The 22,481-nt window shown below is 39.2% G+C and overlaps 1 protein-coding gene across 1 annotated transcript; it reads left to right on the top strand.

Annotated features, from left to right (window-relative positions):
* The first annotated feature begins 294 nt into the window (after nt 1-294).
* Nucleotides 295-21,839, top strand: PTGFR (prostaglandin F receptor). Its single transcript, XM_019531216.1, has 2 exons — nt 295-1,276; nt 21,289-21,839. The coding sequence occupies exons 1-2, from the start codon at nt 488-490 to the stop codon at nt 21,592-21,594; spliced, it is 1,095 nt and encodes a 364-aa protein (XP_019386761.1). The 5' UTR covers nt 295-487; the 3' UTR covers nt 21,595-21,839.
* The last annotated feature ends 642 nt before the right edge of the window (nt 21,840-22,481 follow it).

The following is a 22,481-nucleotide window of genomic DNA, read 5'->3' as shown; positions in this document are numbered from 1 at the left end:
CCTCGCCCAGAGCCGGTCCCGCGCCGCCCGGCCTCCCGCCGCGCCGGCGGGAAGGGCTGCCTGGCAGCTGGGCGGCGGAAAGGAAAGCCGCCGTCTGGGGAGCACTTTCCCCCGTGGGGAAGCTGTCCGAGGTTTTGTGGCCGGAGGAAGGATGCTCGGGAGCCGCCCCGCGAGGGGCTCCGCTCGGGAGGTCTCAGGGGCAGGGGCAGGAAACATGTTCCCAGCAGGATTGATGTGCGTGTAACAGTTGAACACGGGCGTTTAGCAGCATCTCCCGTCTGGCCCTGAACCATAACAATAGCAGAGATGCCTGTTGAGCCCTGAAATGGGATGCCACCTGGCACATCTGTTGGAGCTGAGCACAGCCTCGGCTCCGGGACAGCAGCCCGCCCTTTGTAACGCGCGTGTGTTTTCTTTGAACGTTACAGATGCGCGTGGACCACACGGCTGCTGAAATGGTCTGAGTTCTGCGTCTCCTTTCCCAACAATGAATGGTTCAAAACCGCCGGTCCCGTCTGGATTCGGAGTTTTTAAAAATACGACCTGCCACACAGAGAAAAAGATTTCGGTATTTTTTTCCGTAATCTTCATGACAGTGGGGATTTTGTCGAACAGCCTGGCAATAGTGATTCTCATGAAGGCATATCAGAGATTTAGGCAGAAATCAAAAGCATCCTTTTTGCTTTTTGCAAGTGGCTTGGTTGTCACCGACCTCTTTGGCCATCTCATCAATGGAACCATTGCAGTGTTCGTGTATGCATCTGATAAAGACTGGATTCGATTTAATCAGTCAAACGTTCTTTGCAGTGTTTTTGGCATATGTATGGTATTCTTTGGTTTGTGCCCTCTCTTTCTGGGTAGTGTGATGGCAGTTGAACGTTGCATTGGAGTCACTAAGCCAATATTTCATTCTACAAAAATGACTTCTAAACATGTGAAAATGATGTTGACTGTGGTATGTCTCTTTGCTGTTTTTATTGCTTTTCTGCCTGTTCTTAGGTTGAGAGCCTATCAAATTCAAGCATCACGGACCTGGTGTTTCTATAAAACAGAACATATTGAGGACTGGGAAGACAGATTTTATCTCTTGCTTTTTTCTTGCCTTGGGTTACTGGCCCTTGCCATTTCATTCTTGTGCAATGCAGTGACAGGAGTTACTCTGTTAAGAGTTAAATTTAAAAGTCAACAAAGACAAGGCAGATCTCATCATTTTGAAATGATCATTCAGCTATTGGCTATAATGTGCGTGTCTTGCATTTGCTGGAGTCCGTTCCTGGTAAGAGTTTCATGTGTTTGACAGTTTTTAAATCGCATCTGTCTGAAATGTGTCCTTTTTATCTGCAGGATTTTAAGTGACGAGCTTTGATGAACAATACAAGGCACATTTTAACATCTTACTTCACGGCCATCTTATTTTTCCTGAAGCACATTGCGTGTGATAGTAGGACCAGTGCATCTGCAACAAAGATTGTTTCCCTTTCTGACAGGATTTGAAATAGATTTGGTAGTAATAAAAAAAAATTAACAGGCATAAGGGCCTGTTTTTGTTATTGCGACACGGTGTTGAGCACTGGTAGCCAGTCCAAACTGGTGTCAGCACTGATGCTAATGCAAAAATGGGAGATTCCCCAAAATTGCCAGTAGAGGCCTATCTGAAAATACGATTTTGTAGGCTTGCTGGTCCCCAGCAAGTACTCAGTTTTGGTACAAGGTCTATTAAACAAAGTCCAAAGTCATGACAAAGAAGGTAATGGTTTAAAAGCTGTTACTGTTATTTCAGTGAAATCCGTACCATTAAAACCCACTTAGAGTTGTGTTAAAGAGCAGCAGTTGATAGGTGATTTAATTACATTTGGTTTAGGAATGAGTATTTGATATACTTGTAGTCTGGGCTCTAGCAGAGTTTGCTGCAGACTGGTACTATGCAGCTGCTGCTCCCAGAAAATCTCCCAAAATATATGCTACAGGCTGCAGTTATTTTTCTTGTTGGGATAGTGTTAGTCAGGTCAGTGTGAACCATGTCAGAAATCTGTGTCAGATGCACAGGGTTATTGTATGGTATAATCTCTGTAGGTTTCTTATGATATTATATGGCTGTGCCCAAGAAGGTATTGTGCATGTTCAAAGAGTCTGAAAATGACTCAACCTAGTAAACTATTTTGAAAATAGCTTAACTTTGTGGGGAGCTTAAGGCAGGAGAAAAACCAAACCTTAATTCATCTCCTAGAAAGTGTGCTGTAAACTCTCACACACATTGAAGCAATGGAGTTTTTATTGATGGGAAACTTGAGTCATTCAAATCATGCTGAGGGTATATCTAAGCTGCAGAACCACAGTCCAGTGCAGTGGCGGGCAATTATTTTGGACAGAGGGCCGCTTACTGAGTTTAGGCAAGCTATCGAGGGCTGCATGACAGGCAGCCCAGGGCAGATAAATATGAATTTTCTACATTTTTTAGGGGCCCCACAGGCCGGAAAGAATGGCCTGACGGGCCACATCCAGCCCCCCAGGCCCATTTTGCCCACCTTGGTCTAGTGCCTGAGCTAAGTTTAACAAATATCTTGGGCATTATTCACAGTGTTGCTCCAGCCACACAGAATTCAGTGTATGATAATTTAGCCAGCTAAGAAGTAGTGTAGATATGTCCCTAGAACATTTAGTATATGGCAGCATACTCGATGAAGTAGTAGTGAGTTATAGTGAGTCATAATGTAGACCTGGAAAAGTACCAGTCCTATGGAAGTCAGTGGGAACATTACCATTAACTTCAGTTGGACTTGAAATTCTTCTTTTTTTCTGTTGATTTGTACTAGAAAGTAGTTTTAATTAATATTGGCTTTATGTAACATTTTTCTCAGTGACATGCCTCTTGTGTATATATAGAATAGATGATATATCTTCAGGATAATATAGTATAAGCTTTTTTTCATAATGAACAATTATGCCTATGGACACAGTCATTCTTGAAAGTGATTTGAGGCAAACAGAACATGATTCTCCAGAGAAGTAACTGAACTGATTGGTTTGCTTGTCAGAAACTCAAAAATATTATTCACACCCTATATTTATTTTCAGAAAAAAATAATAGCCCTTAAAGTTTGTAATTTCTTTATTCCAGAAGGTCTTTGATTGTCAGCGGATAAACTGTTCGAAAGAGATTCATTATTTATTGCATAAGTTTTATAACTGATTTCCATTTGCTCTAATTATTTCTCACTCTCTCTCGATCTTTCTCTTTACTGCGGCCTTTATGTTTCCTGTGTTCTGGAGGAAGACCGTGGAACTCTCATTTTTATAGAACACATGCATCTTTTTGGGAAGCTTGTAGGTAGATATTTGTGTCCATAAGTACTTTGAAATCGCTGCGCTGCTTTGATTAAAACATTTCACATCGTGTAGCTTGTAACATGATTTACTGCTTTACTGAAAAGCTTTATCCTGAATTGTGTATTGGGGCTCAGTTCAGCTTATTTATGCTATAAAAGTATTCATAGTTAATTTTGTCATTGAAACTTACTGTAAATGCCATCCTTGCAAAGGCGTTGAACAAATAGCCGTGATTAGAGCAAGAATAGGTCTGACAGGTGCTGTGTAAATTTTCTTCACAATTCTACTTGTGCCCATCCTTCTGTGTATTCAGGATTCGCTCTGTGTTCCCTTTTCCAAGAGATGCCAAATTTTCACCAACTATTATGCTGTCTTTTGTAAGACAAAGGTCATTTGGGGATAAAAAATACAAATAATTTTAACGTATGATTTAGCCCTAGAGACCCATACATTTGAGCTTTAATATAGTTAGCTACATTTCTCCGGCTGCTAAGAAAATTATTTAAGGATGTATAAATTAATTGATGTTTTTGGCTAAAATCCAAAGTGTTATCAGAGTCAGCATATTTGTTTAATAGTGTGACATTTGTTCCATTATGGGATTATGTCCTTTTCATGAGCAAGAATGGATTTGATGGCCTTGGGTCATGACTATGATTTAAACCTTACTTAAATATATGTATATAGGTAGCTCCCTAGAAGTCAGTGGAGTTTCTTGTGTGTATAGTTAAACACTTGCCTAAGTCTTTGTAGGGTCATTATGTGAATACCTATTTATCATCTTTAGCTGTTTCAGTTGGACTTTGTATATAAAAGTTCATTCACTGAACTGTCAGTATTTTAGCCATAGATGCATTTTTATTTTAAAAACCATTCAATTCAGGAAAGGTGAACACAATTATAAACACAATATTGCTTTAATTACTTTTTGTACAGCGTGGTGAAGCATACACAGAATGTGAATATGTTTTTGGAAACAGGAGAGAAATTTAGCCTAAGAAAATGGAGCCTATCAGAGGAAATAATAAAGGTCTAGGTGCAGTAGTATGTGAACGGTATTAGCTGATGGGACATCAGACATTCCAGACAATATTTAGTCAGGCAAAGAAGTCAGCTGTCCTAAATGGATATACAAATAGCAAAATTGACTGTGACCCAATACAATTATAAATGGATAATCGAAGATAAGTTTCATTATCTTTTTCTAGTCAAAATAGGCATATATTTATTAAGTAATGTATACTTGAAGAATTTTAGTAGAAGTTGAACGCACTCAGCACATTGCAGGATAAGTTCTTTAGTGCTGTGTTTGCCGTCTTAATTTACGTTTTAGGTTTGTCTGGATGGGATCAACTTCTGCTGTTCTGCTAATGACCCATTCTAATTTTAATGGAGTTGAACAAGTAAAGTGGAGCAAGTATAATTTTATTTCATCCATTATTTCTTGTCTTCATAAAACAGGACAAAGCACGCTCATATATCTATCCTGCAAATAGATATATACAGTAGATGGTAAAATGCCTCTAACCAGACATCTGTCTGAAAAACCATTATTCAAAACACTATCTTTTGTATATCGAAGTTGCACTCCTTGGTGTAAGTTACTCATTTCCTCCTTTTGCAGCTGAAATCCAAATATTCTAATACAATTTATCTTCTCTTAGGCAAATAATATTTAAAAATGTATGAGACAAATACCCCATTTACATGCTCCATTAACTCAAAACCTTTGGGGGATATGTTCTTGTCAAGTGAATTTTTGGATTATAGAATATTATCAATATACAGCAAAATAAATAAGAGATCAGCTCAAGCAAATCATTCTGCAGATATCAAATCAAATATTTATATTACATTATGCACTTGTTTAATGGATTTTTATTAAATAATTTAGGTCAATATGCTAGATCCTGTTCTATCGATTAGGTACCTAATGTGTGATCTTATTTCACCCTGCTTATTTCTAAATTAAATGTTAACACATTTACTTTTGTAACGTGCCATCATCTTAGCCTTATGACCAAGTCAAGAAAAGCAGGAGGCTGTCCATCCATTTTTTGTATTAGCTGTTATTCAGGGAATTGAACAGGGTAGAATGAGATCAAACTAATGTGTAATAGGTGGAATAGGATCTGGTCTCTAGTGTTTAAATCTGGCAGATGTCTAAAACAATTGGAGCTTTAGTTCTCTAGATAGCATTTCCAGCCTCTACTTATGCCTTAGGAATGTAGCAAAGCTGGGGAAGACAAAGCAGGAGAAGGAAGCACATGTTAGTGTGACTGCATGTCTTGGGTTTTGGGGTTCTTTTTTTTCTTTAGATTTGTTTTGTTTTTAATCCAGTCCAGTGTGATGTGGACTCTATGGGCAGAGCCTGTTCCACCTGTTAGTTTCTTAAGTAGCTGTAATAATGTTGTGCACCTACTAATGGAGCTTAGCCTCAATACGAAGGCATGTAAAGCAGTAAGAAGAAAAACCCATCCATGTTTTGTGTTAACTGTTATTTTTTTAGGGATCTGAGCAAGGTAGAGTAGGCTTAGACTTATGTGCCTAAGGATAAGGCCCAGGATGTGCTCTACACAGTTTTTATTTTTTGCTCGTTACTTTAATTGTATCTGTTTTCTAAAAGACAGTAATGCAGTTCTCAACGTGTTTGGACTCAAGGCACCCCTGCGTAACTTTTGTGAATTGAGTGGCACCCCATTTCAAAAACTAATTTATATATAGCAGCGATTGTCCCCTTGCAAAGGGGCTGCGCAGTGGGGCTGGGGGATCATTCAGGCAGGGACAAGCCTGAGTTTATCTACTTAGCTTATCGGCTTGTCCTTTTACACCTAACTTATCTCCTCATACCTCATTGCACCCTTCAAAAGATCTGTTGGTTCCCTAGCAATACCGTAGGAAGGGGTGGGGTGAGCAGGGTGACTGCCCCAGGTGCCGAAGCAAAGGGGTACTGACAGGTGCTGCCCTGCTGGGACAGAGTGCGGGATGGAGCTGTGAGTGGCTCGTTTGCAGGGGTCTGGGATGGGGCTGGGGTTAGGTTGGCTCTTGCCACCAAGTGCAATCCCAGGCAAGTATGGGGGGGGGGGCATGTGCCCCCTGGTTCTGTGCGTGGAGTGAGAACGGGTTGCTGCTGTGAGCTTGCCTGGGTGTCAAACTTCCTTGCCACGGTACTGCTCCCTAGGATGCCCTAGTACCTTGGTTGAGAATCACTGCAGTATTTAATCAGTTTACTCAAATATTGCATATCCATACATTTGTTTACAGAATGTGCAGAGCTAAGGGTCTCACCCATCTGTCCTGCTGAAGTTGGGCCAGGAGGGATGCAAGAGTCATTGTGGCTGTTAGGGCATGTTGGGAAAGCTAGATCCCTGATAGGACTGAAGGGCATGAGTGAAGACAGCCTGTTGAGAGAATGGGAGATTTACCCACCTCTCTTGAAGTCTAATAAGGTTGCTCATTGCCTGAGTGAGAGTAATGGATCTTGACAGAGGAGAAAAAAATCTGTCTCTGTGGGCACATTGCTTCCCAGGGAGAGAATGGGAAACTTATGCATCTTTCTGGAGAAATAGCATCACATTCCTGAGGCGTGAGGTACATCCTTTTGGGGCTAGCGGTGGCAAAAACTTAGACATCGTAAGAGGCAGAATAGGAACTTGGCTTGTTCTTTTGTGCTAAATCAGTGTTTAGCCTAAAGGCTGTTTGGGACAGGGACTGAAGGCTGTAAGTGCATGTGCAGTGCACACTGGATTCACAGTCTTGTTTGGAGCCTTTAGGTTGTCGTATATATTATTACTATAATTAATAATATTCATGGCTCTACCTAATTTCCAGTGAGGTAGTGACTTATACTTCCCTACCAGAAGGTGCTTAATTCCTTCTGGAGACAAGAATAGGGCTGTGAGGATATGCTCTACAATCACAGACAGGCAACCGGGCTGTATATTAGCAGGGGTGTGATGTGGGGAACTGAGATCCTGTATGGCTGCAGTGTAGAATGAAGCCCTCAGGTAAATGGAGTTACTGGGGATCTGTTTCTTTATGCCATGTTATTTTAGTTGCATCTCTCTCAAAGCTTTCTCTAACTTTTCCTTGTCATATATAGTGGAGTGTTTTTACAACTCCTGGATCCTTCTAGCTTCCAGTCTGCCTCCTCTCCAGTGTCTGTAGTTACCTGCCGGGTAGATTAATTTAAATCTGGGCAATTTAAACCAGCACATGGAAAGCTTTAGTTTAAATAAGTGCATAACTTAATATTTTCAGATTCTTATTACTTGTAGGTATTTGAAAATAGTGATTAATGCATTATTTGCTAGATAATTAGCTCCTTGCTAATAATTAGATCCTGATGAACTACATAGTGGCCATTGCCTGAATGGCCTCCTGGAGGTCAGGTCCCAATAGCTGTGATGATTCCCTGCCTCTTGCACACGATGCACAGCTCTTGGTCCCCTTTAATACCATACATGGCCCATTGTACTATATTTATATAGCTTGACTTAAGAAACAAAGTGGTATTTTCTCTGGTTCTTTCGTAGTATTGAGAAACATGCAGTCTGTAACTGCATTTTTGATAAAGGCTCAAGGATTGAGCATATATAATTTTATTTCAATGCTTTTAAGGGATTATAATAATTGTAGATGTTACCATATTTTGTATTAAATTCAAATTTTACTTTAAAAAGATAACTTTATTATAGTAAAATAAAATCAATTTAATCCAATTTATAATAAAAACAGATTATTTTTCAAGAATAGATTTTTATTATTCTGCCTGCCTGGTGCTGGCCATTCAGAGTGACATTAGTTTAGGGGTACCTCTCTGAGGGTAGGGTGGCATGCACTGTCTTTCCTAGTACCTTTGGCTTAGGAAGGGAAGATCCCATGTTAAAAAGGGTTTGGAGCTGTAGTGCAGTTTGCTTCAATTGTTCTGGGTTGCTTCACATACTATTTCATCACTGTGGTCAAGATCTGCACTGATATAAATTGACAGAGGTAATGGAAAGTCCCTGGAGTTAATTTATATCACTGAGGATCTGGATCCTGGTTATTAATGATAGATTATAAGGCATTTTACCACTCTTTCTAGAGAATCTTCTCTACATCTGAGATTGGTACTTGTGTGTATGTACTGATGTCTGTACTTAATGATGTTGCACTGCCTTTATATCCAAATTATACCCACACCAGCCTTGAGCTGTCTCTTTGCAATCTGGCTTTCTATATCACATTTATATGTATTGGCTGATTAAATCTGTTATAGATTGGCTTATGTTTATATATCTATGATAATATACATACAAACAATGTATTAATATATAATGCAATATATTAATATTAAAATGTATTATTGCTAATATGTTTTAATATATAAAATGATATATAGCATTATCACATGTATATGGGCATGCTGCTTTCTTTCTGTTCTTTCTCTCTTTCCAAATATTGGTGATATCCTTTTATTGTCCATACAAAATAAAATTGGTTTATCCTTGGGTAGTTCTTCTTTCCTTGTGCCTTCTGGCAGGCCATTTTTGGTAATTCCAAGTGTGCATTTGAGAGTGCAGGCATTATGAACAGAATACTCCATAGAGAAAGGGTATCTTATTTTATGTGACCTAGGTGAACTTTACAGGGAACATTGCACCCCAGTGAAAAGCATTATCATTTTATTTAAACAAGGATAAATTGGTGTTTGATTATTTATAATGTTTCTGAATAATGCAGGTGTTAATATAAAATGTATTTGCCTAAGCCTGAATCTGAATACTTTTAAAGAAGTTCCTGTAGCAAAACCTAGAGCCATAGACAGTCCCATTAATATTTTTGTTCTGCAGAATCCCAGGTTTAAAATATAGTTGCAGATGATACATATTATTTTATTATTGAATCTTCATTGTATTTTGCTAGCCTGAGCCATTTGAAAACTGTGGTAGGTGGACACGATCCTTTTCTCTACCACAAGGAGGTAGATAAAGACTTATGATTACTTTAGGCGAAGATTTTATAATTTTAGTGCCAAATTCTGTAACAAGGCAATACAGCAGGCAAGCCTATTCAGGAAACATGCTAACCTGATGCAGACGTCTAAGTGCTGTGCTAACCAATTTGATGCCTGGTCCTAATTGAAGCTTATCTCAAGAGTCTGTCTCTTTCATAGAGAGCTAATTTTATCGAGTGAAGAGAAAGGCTTTTGCTAGCAAAAAACATACTAAGATCTAGCTCTTTATCTTTAGGCAGTAGAATCTGTCAGAGTTTTCTTCATCAGACCTTTCTATTAGCTGAAATAGGATTATCTGTGAGATGGAATATAGTGTTTCCTAAGTTCTTATAGTGAAAAAAAAAATCAGCTGTTGTGAGTTTATTAATCTACTTAGAATGAAACTTTTCTCCAGTGACGATTCCTCATCTGATGGGCTATTGATTGTTAACCAGGTTTCAGAATATACTCTTTACCATGAGGATAATTCAGTTATTATTAGTGTTCTTGCTTGAGTTTGTCTAAATGAACTCTTAATATACTGAAGGTTTATTACTGGTGACTTGCTGTGTCAGTCCTGTTGCTATGGTCAACAAGACATCTTTTTATAAATTGCTGTTTTAGTTTTTTAAATTCTATTTCTGGAAGAGTCTCTATTTTGTCTGCTGCCTCTAATGCAAAACTAGTTTTTTTATTGTTTGGTAACTTCTCTGCTTATTTGAAGATTTTTTTTGAGAAATGTGAGGTAAACTTCCATCAAATTAGACACAAATGTCAAATTGCCACAGCAGCCATAATTATTTAAACATAATACTATATGTGCATGTCTGTTCACATTTGCACACATACATACGTGATACATATGTGATATGGTGCTACACAAAAATAAGTGTAGTTGCTGATTGAATTAGTGTTTCAGTTTTTGTTAATTCTTGTATGCATGTAAAAAAAATTACCAGCATTTACAACAATCTATTATCTATTCACAAACACGTTCTTATGTGATCATTAGTCAGATTTTCAACTTGTAGAAATCTCTTTGGGTCCATTGATTTCACTGGATTTATATCAATTTATATAAATGTAGTATCTAGTGAATTTCCTGAGGACCCACCTATGTATAGGAGGAAAGTTGTTGATACCCAGTACTAAAATACTTATAATGGAAACATAACTGTACAATATTCTTCTCAGCCATAATTACACATAGTAGTGACTTTGATTAGCTGTATTTTTGCATTGTATAAAATATTGACATATATGATAAATCTTGAAAGGTACTGGATTTTGATAAATGATGACTTAACGTACATGTATGGGAGAGAATTGGGTTGCAGAGACTAGGCAAGCCATAATATATAAACGAAAAATATTTTTAGCTTGCTTATTTATTTATGGATTTAGGTAGCATTTATTTCAGTTTTCAAACTCTTTTTGAATGCTTTTAAATATATCCTGGGGGATGGTATACTTGCAGACTCTTTAAAACCAGTTGCTCCCAAACGTGGGAGTCCTGCAGTTATAGTGAGGATAATTCTCAGTCAGAAGACAGGCAGGACACTGGAGGCCATCCCTACACCAACAAGTTGGTAGTGAAGATGAAGACTAGCAGAGATCATTTTCCCTTGCAGCAGTTCGGTGACTCAGGACAAGCAGAAGAACTTAAATTTAATTAGACACTTACCAATTTAAGAATGTGCTTTTTTAAGACAAGCATCCTCAAATACTAGTATTGGCTCCTACTACTGATTTTTGAGTCAGTGTTATTCCAGTTGCTCATTTATTTTTCCTGGAAATATTTTATTTACTGGAACTTTTTGGGAAAAGTTAGATGGAACAGTTTTCTGTCAGAAAATTCATTTCTATCAAAATTGTATCAACTTCACAGATATGGGTTGATTTTGCTAAAAACCCATTCAGGAGAAAAACAGAGTTAAAGAAAGTTTTGACAATGTAAAAACATCCCATTTAGAAAATTTTAGAGCAAAATATTCCATTTTTCTTTTGCGGGAAATAATCTTATTTTGATTTTAAAACTTTGTAGCGTAAAATAAAGTTGAAAATTGTTTATCAAATAATTTCAAAATCTAAAGGAAAATTTTGAAATTTCCAGTTTTGTTTTGCATCATAACAAAAGCACATTTTGGAAACTTGAAATCCTTTGCAAAATAGGATTTCCACTCTCCACCCAGGACTACTGTTTACTTCTGACTAATGATTTTACTCATTTAGACAGAAAACTTTTCAAACCCTGCTCAAGTCTTTAAAAATTTTTCAATTTTCTATGTAATCCCAGTAAAACAACATATTCCAAACTAATGTGTTATACTATTTCTGTGCTATCCATTCTTTATTATTATGGACAGATAATTGGATTACTGTCAAATTCTGATTTTTACAGGTGATGCTCCTTAATTTTGTCTATCAAAGCTACATCAAACAAGACTGTACTTTTGAGAGAGAGGATCTTTTAAATCCTCACTTTAGTTTTGTACTTTAGCTAACTACTCTTAAAAACCTGTAAATTCCTGATGTCTGAATATATCCGGGGTAACAAGTGCTAATTATGAAACAGTTTTTGGCAGAATATTCATTTTTTTTCATTTTCTTTTAAACTGCTTTTAAGATTGTTTTTCCTGCAAGTTCATTCCCATGATCTGATGAAGTACGTTGTTGCATATGAAAGGTCATGCCTCTCTGAAGCAGTTCTTTTCTAAGGTGCCACCCTGCCCTACACGGTATTTTTAATTGCAATACATTGCAGTATTCACACACTCTAGTATAGGTGCAAGCTGTCAGAAGAGGGACTATCTTTTTCTGATTTGTGTGTGCAGTGCCTGGCAAAATGAGGACTGTATTGACTCCACTAACTGCTATACTATTTGTAACAATAAATAAAAACAATAACCATCAAAAATAGCATAGTAGAAGGAGTTTAGGTCATGAACTGCAGAAACAGTTTACTATAGGAAACTTAATGAACTGTTGTAAATTGAGCAGACTGAGGGCCCTTTCTTTACGGACTTGGACAAAGTTAATGAGCGTGTATATAATACATCTAAGCACTAATGTGTTTCTATTTTTTTGTTTTATTTAGGGTTTTTTTTCTTTTAATTAAACACTAGGACTATGTTGAGGTCCCTGTTTGCAGGTGGGCAGTTACCCTTTCTCATGGGTGCGATAATGTGATTTCCTGAACAGAGATAAAGATAAGCATGTACATAATGGGTTTCCTGAATTGGGAACCTAAAAAAGCCTGAAACCTGAGTTTGCAGAATGTTGTGAGTATCCTGTGACTAGAGAAGCAGAAATTAATGACCTAACCAGTCACTGGCACAGTTTCCAAGCCTGTGAATGTATAAGATTAGAGCAGGTATGTGTAGCGGGGGACGGGCCCTGTGCTATCCTGGATGCACATAGTTGTGCATTTGTCTGTAGCATTATATGGAAAATTATAATGGGGTATTAGAAGAGAAGATAAAATAGTTTCATAAGGTGTTTTATTTTAGGATTTGCAGTTGATTTTGTGAATCAGTAATAAAAATGATTCTATTAAATAAGCATTTATGTTTACTGGGAATTTGGGGATCCATTGGAATTTGAGCTCAAAGAAAGAAAAAATGTATCACTCTTCACTGAGGATTCAATTTTTCTCTTTTGTCTTCAGTAACAAGAGAATAAACAGTTTAACAATGTAATCTGTTTGCCAACAATTAAAAAAGGAAACATGTTTAGTTGTAATTTATGCGTTCCAGATGGGTAAATGTAGTAGTGATTCACTGATTTTGCTCTTTCTAGCATACAACCTTTAACAAACACTTCTCCAAAAACTATTTGCATAAAAGTGAATCATTTTTTTACAGCAGTTTAGCAGTTTTATGCAATGTTTAAAAAGCTTATTTTTCATCTCCCAGGACCAGATCTGCTCATGTTATAAGTCAGCAATGTACTATAGGGTCTGTGAGTACCTGCTGATTTACACTAATCTAATTTATGTTCACACAATTTGGCCTCTATATTTAAAATAATTTCAAATCTCTTGAGTTTCCCAATCTTGAAGATGCATATACAATAAACATAAATTATAACTAAGGTTAGGTTTCCTTTATCTATGTCTCTAAAGGTCACTGGGGATTTAACTCATGTCCCTTAACCTAAAGCAGATGCGGTACTACTTTGGATTAGGTGGAGATGGGCCATTTTATGGAGAGTTTGTAGAATAGGCATACAAGGATGCATGGTACTTAACTTTTGGAGAAGGTGGAGGGGATAATTTTGATAAATTCTTCAGGTGTTTCTTCCATTTTTATGTATAGTACATTATTTATGAATAATTATTCAGAAATATATTCTTTTATCTAAGACATTTGCATAAAAATACAGATGATAAAAATAACAGTGACTTTAAAGGATATAGAAATAGACCATAACACATGGGTGGGCAAAATGGCAGATCCGGCCAGTGGCCAGACTCCATTTCCCAGCAGTTCCTGCCTACGTGGCTGGTTTCTATGGAGACCCCAGCAGCAGCAGCTCTGAGAAAGCGTGGGGCCAGGGTTTCTGTGGAGACTGGTCCTAGCAGCGCTTGCAGGGCAGGGAGCTGCTCCAGGGATGGGTTGGGAAATTGTAGCGGTGACAACATGGTCTGGAGCCAGGGCAGAGTCGTGATTTTCAGCCTGCACATTCCAGGCATGGGCGTGAGGCAGTGGATTGTAGCTCTGGCTTGGCTGCAGACCATGCTGTAACCGCTGGAAGAACCCAGTCTGGGCCTGGAGCAGCTCCCCACCCTGCCGTATGCCCTGCCAGTGCTGCTGGGGCCAGTTTCCATGGAAACTCCACCCTCATGCTATCACAGTGTGGCTAAAGCTGGGGTCTCCATGGAAACTGACCCCAGCCACACAGGCAGGGGCTGCTGGGTAACAGAGTCCACCGCTGGCCAGATCCGGCCTGTAAACTGGATTGTGCCTACCCCAGCTTTAACGGCATAAACAGTAAATACAATGCAGCCACAACATTCAGGCAGTCATGAAAGCAGCAGACTCTCATATCAAAGAATTTTCTGTATCTGGTAATTCAAAATTAGCTGTATTGCCAGGCAGTAAGGAGCAATATAGCCCTGTTTTGACTTTAATGCATGTCGATGTAAACTTGGGGAAATTTATTTGCAAAAATATTGGTGTAAAATGTATATAAGATTTGTTCTGCCAATTCTGAAATATAATAATTGGCACAACCTCCAATTCTGTATTCTGAGAACATATTTAGTATTTGACAGAGATACCATGTAATGCAGTAATATCCTTTGTCTCCCTAAATCTCAGATTCAACAATCAACAAAAATATAATAAAATCTTTACTGGGAAAAATGTGAACTTTTATGTAGAATTTTCTATGCCATTCATTACCATAGTGCCATATGTAAGCAGCCTACCAATATGAATGATACTCATTTTATAATAGTCCTTTGAGCTGTATTTAGCTTTAATTTACTGATGGAAACCTGATCTCAGAGATACCAAATAAATTGTCCAGTCACACAGGAAGTCTATGGCAGGATCAGGGCTAGAATCTAAATCTCCTGTCCATTTGCCTTAGACACAGACTATGTGCAAACATTCAGTTACTCCTGGTAAATTTACTGCTACCCCAGGAGAAACCATAAGTGTACTGATGTTCATGATTTTTCTCCCTGGGCAAAATAACCTGGAAATAAGCAGGGTTAAATCACTCCTAGGAGAATTTCTCCTGGGAGAGTGGATATATGTGTTTTCTTCTGAGAGAAGCCACAACACAGTCATCCAGCACCCCAGGGTGCTTTCCTTCTTCCTACCTCCAAGGGAGACAATGTGTTGTTTGCTGAACTCTGCTGCTTCAACTGAGCAGGGAGCAGAACATGCCTCTTTCACAATCCCTACATTGTGCAGCAGAAAAACATAGGCTAGCCCTGAGCAGTCTAGGTCAGCCAATCAAGGCTGCTTTTGTACTGCTGCCATCTGTCATCAGGCAGACTGAGGAGCCTGCAGAGCATGCTGAGATGTATGCGCAAGGGACCCTTGACTTGTAGCCTCAGCACAGGCTCACTGGTCTTCAGGGGTTCAGTATTTGAATGTCTGTTTAGATTTTTCTGGGTAAGTTTTCTACCAGGAGAACAAACCTGGGAAATGTTCTTCCAATCATTTGAATGTGTATATGCAGCCCCAGGACTATAAGTCTGGCTATTTCCTTTTTAAAAGCCAAATACCTCATTCACCCTTTGATATTAGAATGCTTTTTTAAATTTACTATTAAGATTTTGTTAATTTGGAATGCCAGATCTCCAGAGCTCTGTGTTTCCAGTCACCATATAGTCTCACAAGACTGTTCATCATGTCTGACAGCTTTTTTTCAAGCTAGCTATGTTTAAAAGAAAAAATTGACAAGTTGATATATGTATGAGTACACATCGATAGTTAGCAGCCATATACTTGTTTATATATATAACACATGTTTAGCCAGGCTTCCAGTTGGTGGAATTTGACCCGTGTTCATTGATTCCAGTGCTTCTATTCTAGTTTCCATGAGATGAGGAATCTAGGCTCTCGCATCTCTTCTGCCTCCAATGCAGCTGTTACACAACTAATTTTAATGGGATTTTCTTGGATTTGCAGCAATGTCAAATGGAGAATAAGGCCTATTATTTTTTAGTAAATTGTTCTTGTAAACCTTACTCACAAGTAATCCTTATTTATAAGAAGAATTTTACTGATTTTTTTTTTATCCTGTTAGGTTTTTTAAAATCCACAATTCTATATGAAATCTTTTTTTTTGGTTTTAATTTGCCTATTGGGGAAAATGAGCATATCTCATATATATATAATTTGCTCATACATGCCAGTGGAGGATATGACCCAGAATTTTTTAAATGGGAAGAGATTATTAGAAAAAAAAGTGCAAGTCGTTGATCAGTAATATACTACAATATATTCCTACACAATAAACAACAAAAGTTTGTGTTTATGTTTCATAGTCTGATAGTTGGTAGGGTCAGAAAAGACCTAAGCAGATCATCTAGTCTGACCCCTTGCCATGGGCAGGAAAGGATGCTGGGGTCAAATGACCCCAGCTAGGTGGCTGTCTAGTCTCCTTTTGAAGACCCCCAGGGTAGGGGCAAGCACCACTTCCCTTGGAAGCTCCACTTCCCTAGGTGGCTGTAGAAAATCCATGCTATGGGATATTTCTGTTGAAATCCCTTGCTTTTGAACAGAATAATATAAAGAAATTGAATAAAAAACGAAATTGTGAAACAGATTGCATTATATCAGCAGTGCCTTACATCCTCCTCCTATGTGTTGTGATACTTTTATAGTGATGGTAGAAGTAAATAGGTGTCAGCACTTCTTTTATAATCCCCAGTTCTCATTAAATATAACTGTAGATAAAAGATGTACTTTTCTTTCTGTCTTTCTTTGCAGAGGTGCACCGAGTGAGCTGAGACCTTGGGCTTTGTCCAGGCGGGCTGACCCCTGAGGCCCCCTGGGTGTCTTTCTTCCTTGTTAATTTCACTCTTGATATAATACTACACAATTACATCTTCTGGTCAGTTTACACCTATAGCAGGTCACAGCCTTATGTATGGTCTTGTAAATAATGCTAGTTGCAGAATTTTTTGGAAGAGCAAAGTTTTAAAATATTTTTTGTACATGAGGTAGAGATATAGAGACTGGAGTACAAACTTTTTCCACAAGGCTTTGGGGAGATATATAACACTGCATTAATCAAATGCACCAGTGACAATGATAACATACTGATAAGTATACTGAAAGTTGGCCACAAATATAAAAAAAACTTTAGTTATGGTGAGGCTTGTTAGAACACAAAATGTCATAGATACAGACTTACAGGGTACGCTCACATTTCATAAGAAAACAGAGATAGTCAAGTTAGAAGCAGTGGAACTATATTTGCTGTACTGCTTCTATGCTAATAAGTCTTGCTTCTCAGCAACTAGTTGCCTCTAGTGACCCCTATGGGAGTGGATTCTAGGATCTGAAGGCTTATGAAGGCTACCCAAGAGGCAACAAAGGAAACATGAACAACTGGTGCCTCTTAAGACTGGGTGGGGGGGACAATTTGTGGGCAGCAGCGTTGGCGGTGGGGTGGTGAGTAGTAACAGTCTGCAGAAGCTGGCATGGGGGTGGGGTTTATGAGTGGTGATCTGGTGACCCATGATCTCCTCATGGACAAATTGACGAACTGTAGCCTTGGCTACATCACAGTCCTATGGCTGGGAAACAGGCTCTGAAGCTGGACCCAGAGAGTGGTAATAGATGGAAGTAAATCATCATGGTGATCCAATACCAGTGGAGTCCCCCAAGGCTCCATACTTGGGCCTATACTCTTTAACATCTAATGATGTAGACATTGGTATCGGAAGTGGACTGGCCAAGTTTTCCGATGACACCAAACTCGGGTAAAGCATCCACACCTGAGGATAGGCTGTTAATCCAAGCCGACTTTGACAGGCTCAGAAAATGGGCGGATGAAAACTTGCTGGTGTTCAACACCAAAAAATGCGAAGTTCTTCATCTTGGGGTAAAAAAACCTGCAGCATGCTTATAGGCTTGGCAGTGCTACACTTGCTAGCACCATGGCCAAAAGGGACTTGGGGGTCATAATTGGCCCCAAGATGAATATGAGCCACCAATGCTATGTCACAGCTGGTGAAGTGAGCAAAAAAATGGCTTGCATCCATAGATGCTTCTCAGGCAAATCCCAGGATGTCATCCTCCTGCTGTACTCGGCTTTGGTGAGGCTGCAGCTGGAGTACTGAATCCAATTCTGGGCTCCACAATATAAAAAGGATGTGGAAAAGCTTGAGAGATTCCAGAGGAGAGCCATGCTCATGATCAGAGGGCAGGAGAACAGGCCTTATGATGAAAGGCTGAGAGCCATGGGACTCTTCAGCCTGGAAAAGCGCAGGCTCAGAGGGGACCTGGTGGCAGCCTATAAGTACATCGGGGTGTGCATCAGGATCTGGGGGAATGTCTGTTCACCAGAGCGCCCCAAGGGATGACAAGGTCAAACTCCTTCAAGACCGTTTTAGGCTGGACATAAGAAAAAATGTCTTTACTGCCCAAGCCCCCAAGGCTCTGGAATAGACTTCCTCCAGAGGTTGTGCAAGCACCTACTCTGGACTCTTTTAAGAAATATTTGGATGTCTATCTTGCTGGGATCCTTTGACCCTAGCTGACTTCCTGCCCCTGGGGCAGAGGGCTGGACTTGATGATCTTCCGAGGTCCCTTCCAGCCCCAATGTCTATAATATGAAATCTATGGAATTACTAAAGGCATGTACAGGCGCTACATTTAGACCAACCTAACCAGGGTTAAGCAGTCTAAATACCCAATTATATAAGCATACAGAGGGCTTAAATCACCCCAAAAAGGCTGAGTCCAGATGTGCATGGACATTTGGTTCCCCAAGGACAAGTAGTGGTGGTGCATGTTGCACTGCTGCTTCTTCTTTCCAGGGAATGCACATGCCATGTGCGCTTTGGCAGGTGGCAAGTTACCCTGGGTGGGGTAAGGGAGGCTGAGGCAAGCACTGCACTGGCCCCCACAGCCTTACATGGGGTCCTGGGAGCCTCCCGGGGCTGCAGCCATGGTGATTCTTCTGTGCGGATCCTGGCTGGCAGCAGTGCGTGGCTCTGGACAGGCTGGCTCTGCTTTTCAGCAGTGCTCACTGGCCTAGCATGTGTTGCTCTGTTTTTTTCACCCCCCGTGTTTTTTTTTTGACCCCTGGATATCCAGGGGTCAAACAAACCTGTGGAAAAACCCCCAGCGCAGCACACGTTCAGGCAGCATGCCCTTGCAGCACAGAGAACACTGGACTGTGTGGTATGTGGCACTGCAAATACGTTTGCAGTGCTGCATACTGTGCAACTTCGCTCATCTAGGTGCATCCAAATGGTGCATCCAATCTAAATTAGTCCATCTGAGTAGGTGCACTAACTTAGATTGAGATGAGCTTAATCCAGTTTAAGAAAGGGTTAACCCAATGTCCAGAATGTCTGCATGAGTTCACAGTGTAGCGCTGGGGCTGGAAAGTCCAGCCACTTGCCCCAGATCCAGGGCTGTGCTATTCCCACCTGGAAATGTGACTGGGCTATTCTTAGCCCCTGGCCCTCACTATGGACCCATGAGACCCTGCCCCCCAGATTTGTCAAACCCTCCACAGCACAGACCTGCTAGCCCCTCTTACCCCGATCTTGCCTGACCCTCCCCTCCACACACCAGACTCCCTTTGTGGCTCCCAGGGGTCATGAACAGCTGCAAATGTTATTTCTGGCAGTGACAAGCTCCTGCATGTGCAGGAGAAGAGCCATAGAAAATTTATAGCTTCATATTCTGAAATACATGATATGGCTGGGCATAAATATACTACATAACTGAAAAAAAATCAGAACAGAGAAATTCTGCTTCTCAGGAAGGTATCTAGTTCCCTTGGAATATACAGAGTACTAATTAGTTTTGGATGTTTAAAATTGTTGTTTGCAAACAGAAGTGCTGGAGTTTTTTCTCTACATGGACATGAGATGGCAAGAAATTTTAGGAAACCATATGTCTGTATTAAACTAAGGTAGAATTAGTTAAGGCGCATGTATATGAAATGTCTGTTTGTGTCTTGTGTCATTTTCTGTTTCTTACTATTGTTGTTCTAGGCCCAGCCCTGCTTCCTTTATCGTCCCTAAAGAGCACTTATTCGGTAGACTGGTTTTATGGGACTAGTTGCATGATGAGTAAGAGGTCTTTGGTGTGACTGAAGTTTATGCAATTGGGCCTGTAATTGATAATATGCAAGACCTTCCTGAGAAGATCCCGTGCAGAAGCCATGGGAGTCATCCAAGTATGGGTGGACTGTTGTTGTCAGAGAGGAATGCACCCAGTAATCGTAGAGTGAAAAGAGGGTTCTGGGAAATGGGCTTCATACCGTTTATGTTGGCATGGCACTCAGACTTTTTCTGTTCTTTTACTAGTTCCCAGCCATCCTTCTGCTGTTTTACCGGCTTCTTTCAGACAGTTTATGTGGGCTGTCCAGTTCGCTCTTGCAGATGCCTATAAAAAATGCACATACAAGCAGATACACTCTCACTTCACATTCTTTCTTTCGTCTGCTCTGTAATTATAGTCAGATGCAGCTGTAATTGTGGCCCCAGCTACAAATGCTAAATGTGGTTTAACACAAGAAAAATATTTGGATTCTTGAACAGTAGTCTCCTTTTATTGTTCTGTTTTACAATCTCTTTGTGTAAATAAGCGATCTCTGTACTTGAACAGACTGACCCTGCCTTTCACCATCTAATAAATCAATGTAGTCACAGCATCATTAATAAAGTATTCTGTTTCTTGATTACTTTTTATAAGTATATTAGAAAAGTACTTTATAGACTTTGGGATTAATACCCAATAGTGCTTTGTAAGTTGGTAGAATTAGGGGTTTGTACTTCTACGTAAAATGTCATCTTATGCTTCTAACATTAGCACTTATATGTTTAAAAATGTTTTGTTTCTCAGGTGACAGTGGCCCATATATAGTCTCGATCTAAAGGATCACTGGCATATTCAATAAAATTATGGGTCTGCTCTACTATTATTTGATAATAAATAAATTTACTCCTAATAAATAATTTACTCCTTTCTTTCTCCCTTCCTCATTCTGTAGCGTAGGCCAGCTACATGTTAGCTTTTATCCCAGAAATAGTAGCATTTTATCAGTTAAACGTATAGTGTTTTATTCTTAACTGGGATTTTTCAGGATAAAAAAGTCATGCAAAGTATCACATTGTTGTTAACTGTTATTCAGTGGGGGGATCATTAATAAGACATTGATACTTTGTAAAGGTGGCAAAATTAGAGATTTGTTTGAAAGAATCATTTCAGTCATTTTTGTGTTTGTCAGCCTGCTTTGTTGATGCATTCTTACTTTAAAAATATTCTGTTTTCCAGGTGACAATGGCCAATATTGGAATAAATGAAAATCGGTCACTAGAGACATGTGAAACAATACTTTTCGCTCTTCGAATGGCAACATGGAATCAAATATTAGATCCTTGGGTATATATTCTTCTAAGGAAAGCTGTACTTAAAAACCTCTACAAGATTACAAGGGGATGCTGTGGTATGCACATCATGAATTTGCATATGTGGGAACTGAGCTCCATCAAGAATTCTTTAAAGGTTGCAGCAATTTCTGAGTCACCATCAAGTTCCAAACAAATAAATAAACAGTCACTCATCTCAATGGGGCAATAAAATCAAATAAGGTCTGTGAAGAAACAATGGGGGTAATGATCATACATTGAGAACACCTTCACACTTCTTATAATGAGGTTAAGTGATTTGTGCTTGTTTCAAATCATAAGAGGTTTGTTCTTATTACTTATCAGTTTGACACTGCTATTCCAAGGCATGCACTTGAGTATTTTAGTTCAATCTCCTTATGGGCCCTTTCCAGTAATAAAAATAAATAACTACATTTCCCCATTTCTGTTATCAAATTGGTCAAAAAAATAATAATGAACACAACAAGCCAATTTAAGAGACTTTTTATAAGCAAAAAGGTGTAAAATAATAAGAAGCAATGGTCACATTAAAAACAGGTTCAGTTAAAAAAAGTGGCTTTAACATGTTTTTCAAAAATGGTGTATAATTAGATGAGACACATAACAGGGTTGGCTCCATATCCTAGCACCTGCCACACCAAAAACACCATCACCTGCTGATTTTAGCAATGACAGAAAGCTGAGGTTTTGGGTGAGTGTGGATGGCTACCAGTACCATGGGATCAAGGGAAGGGTAAGAGGAAGGTTTTGTTGTCGAGGAACCCATTTGTTGGCTAGTAGTAGATCCCACAGCCTATTGTAATGTAATTTTTAATGACATGTTGGTAATTAAAAATCTTCATACATTTCAAGGACAAGAGGGGACATCATCTTTTCTGACCTACAAAACACAGGCTACAGGACCAACTAGAGTTCATGTGTCCTAAAAGTCATCAGTCATCAAAAGTCAGCTATATTTGAACTATAGCATATTTATAGGCAACCACCCAATCCAGACTCCATCAGAACTTTTGGTACATTGTCCTTGTGGTTAAACATTTTCACTTTATTTTAATTTTAATTTTTCCATTTTTAATT

Source organism: Crocodylus porosus, unplaced genomic scaffold (assembly GCF_001723895.1).
Source record: "Crocodylus porosus isolate Cpor-Errol unplaced genomic scaffold, CroPor_comp1, whole genome shotgun sequence".
In the NCBI taxonomy this organism is placed as follows: Eukaryota; Metazoa; Chordata; order Crocodylia; family Crocodylidae; genus Crocodylus; species Crocodylus porosus.
The sequence above is the reverse complement of the archived record's forward strand: the minus strand, read 5'-3'. Positions and strand labels throughout refer to the sequence as shown.

Coding starts and splice junctions, on each gene's coding strand:
- PTGFR (XM_019531216.1), top strand. CDS start 488: ATGAATGGTTCAAAACCGCCGGTCCCGTCTGGATTCGGAGTTTTTAAA. Junction 1,277..21,288: donor TTTGCTGGAGTCCGTTCCTG/GTAAGAGTTTCA, acceptor TCTGTTTTCCAG/GTGACAATGGCCAATATTGG.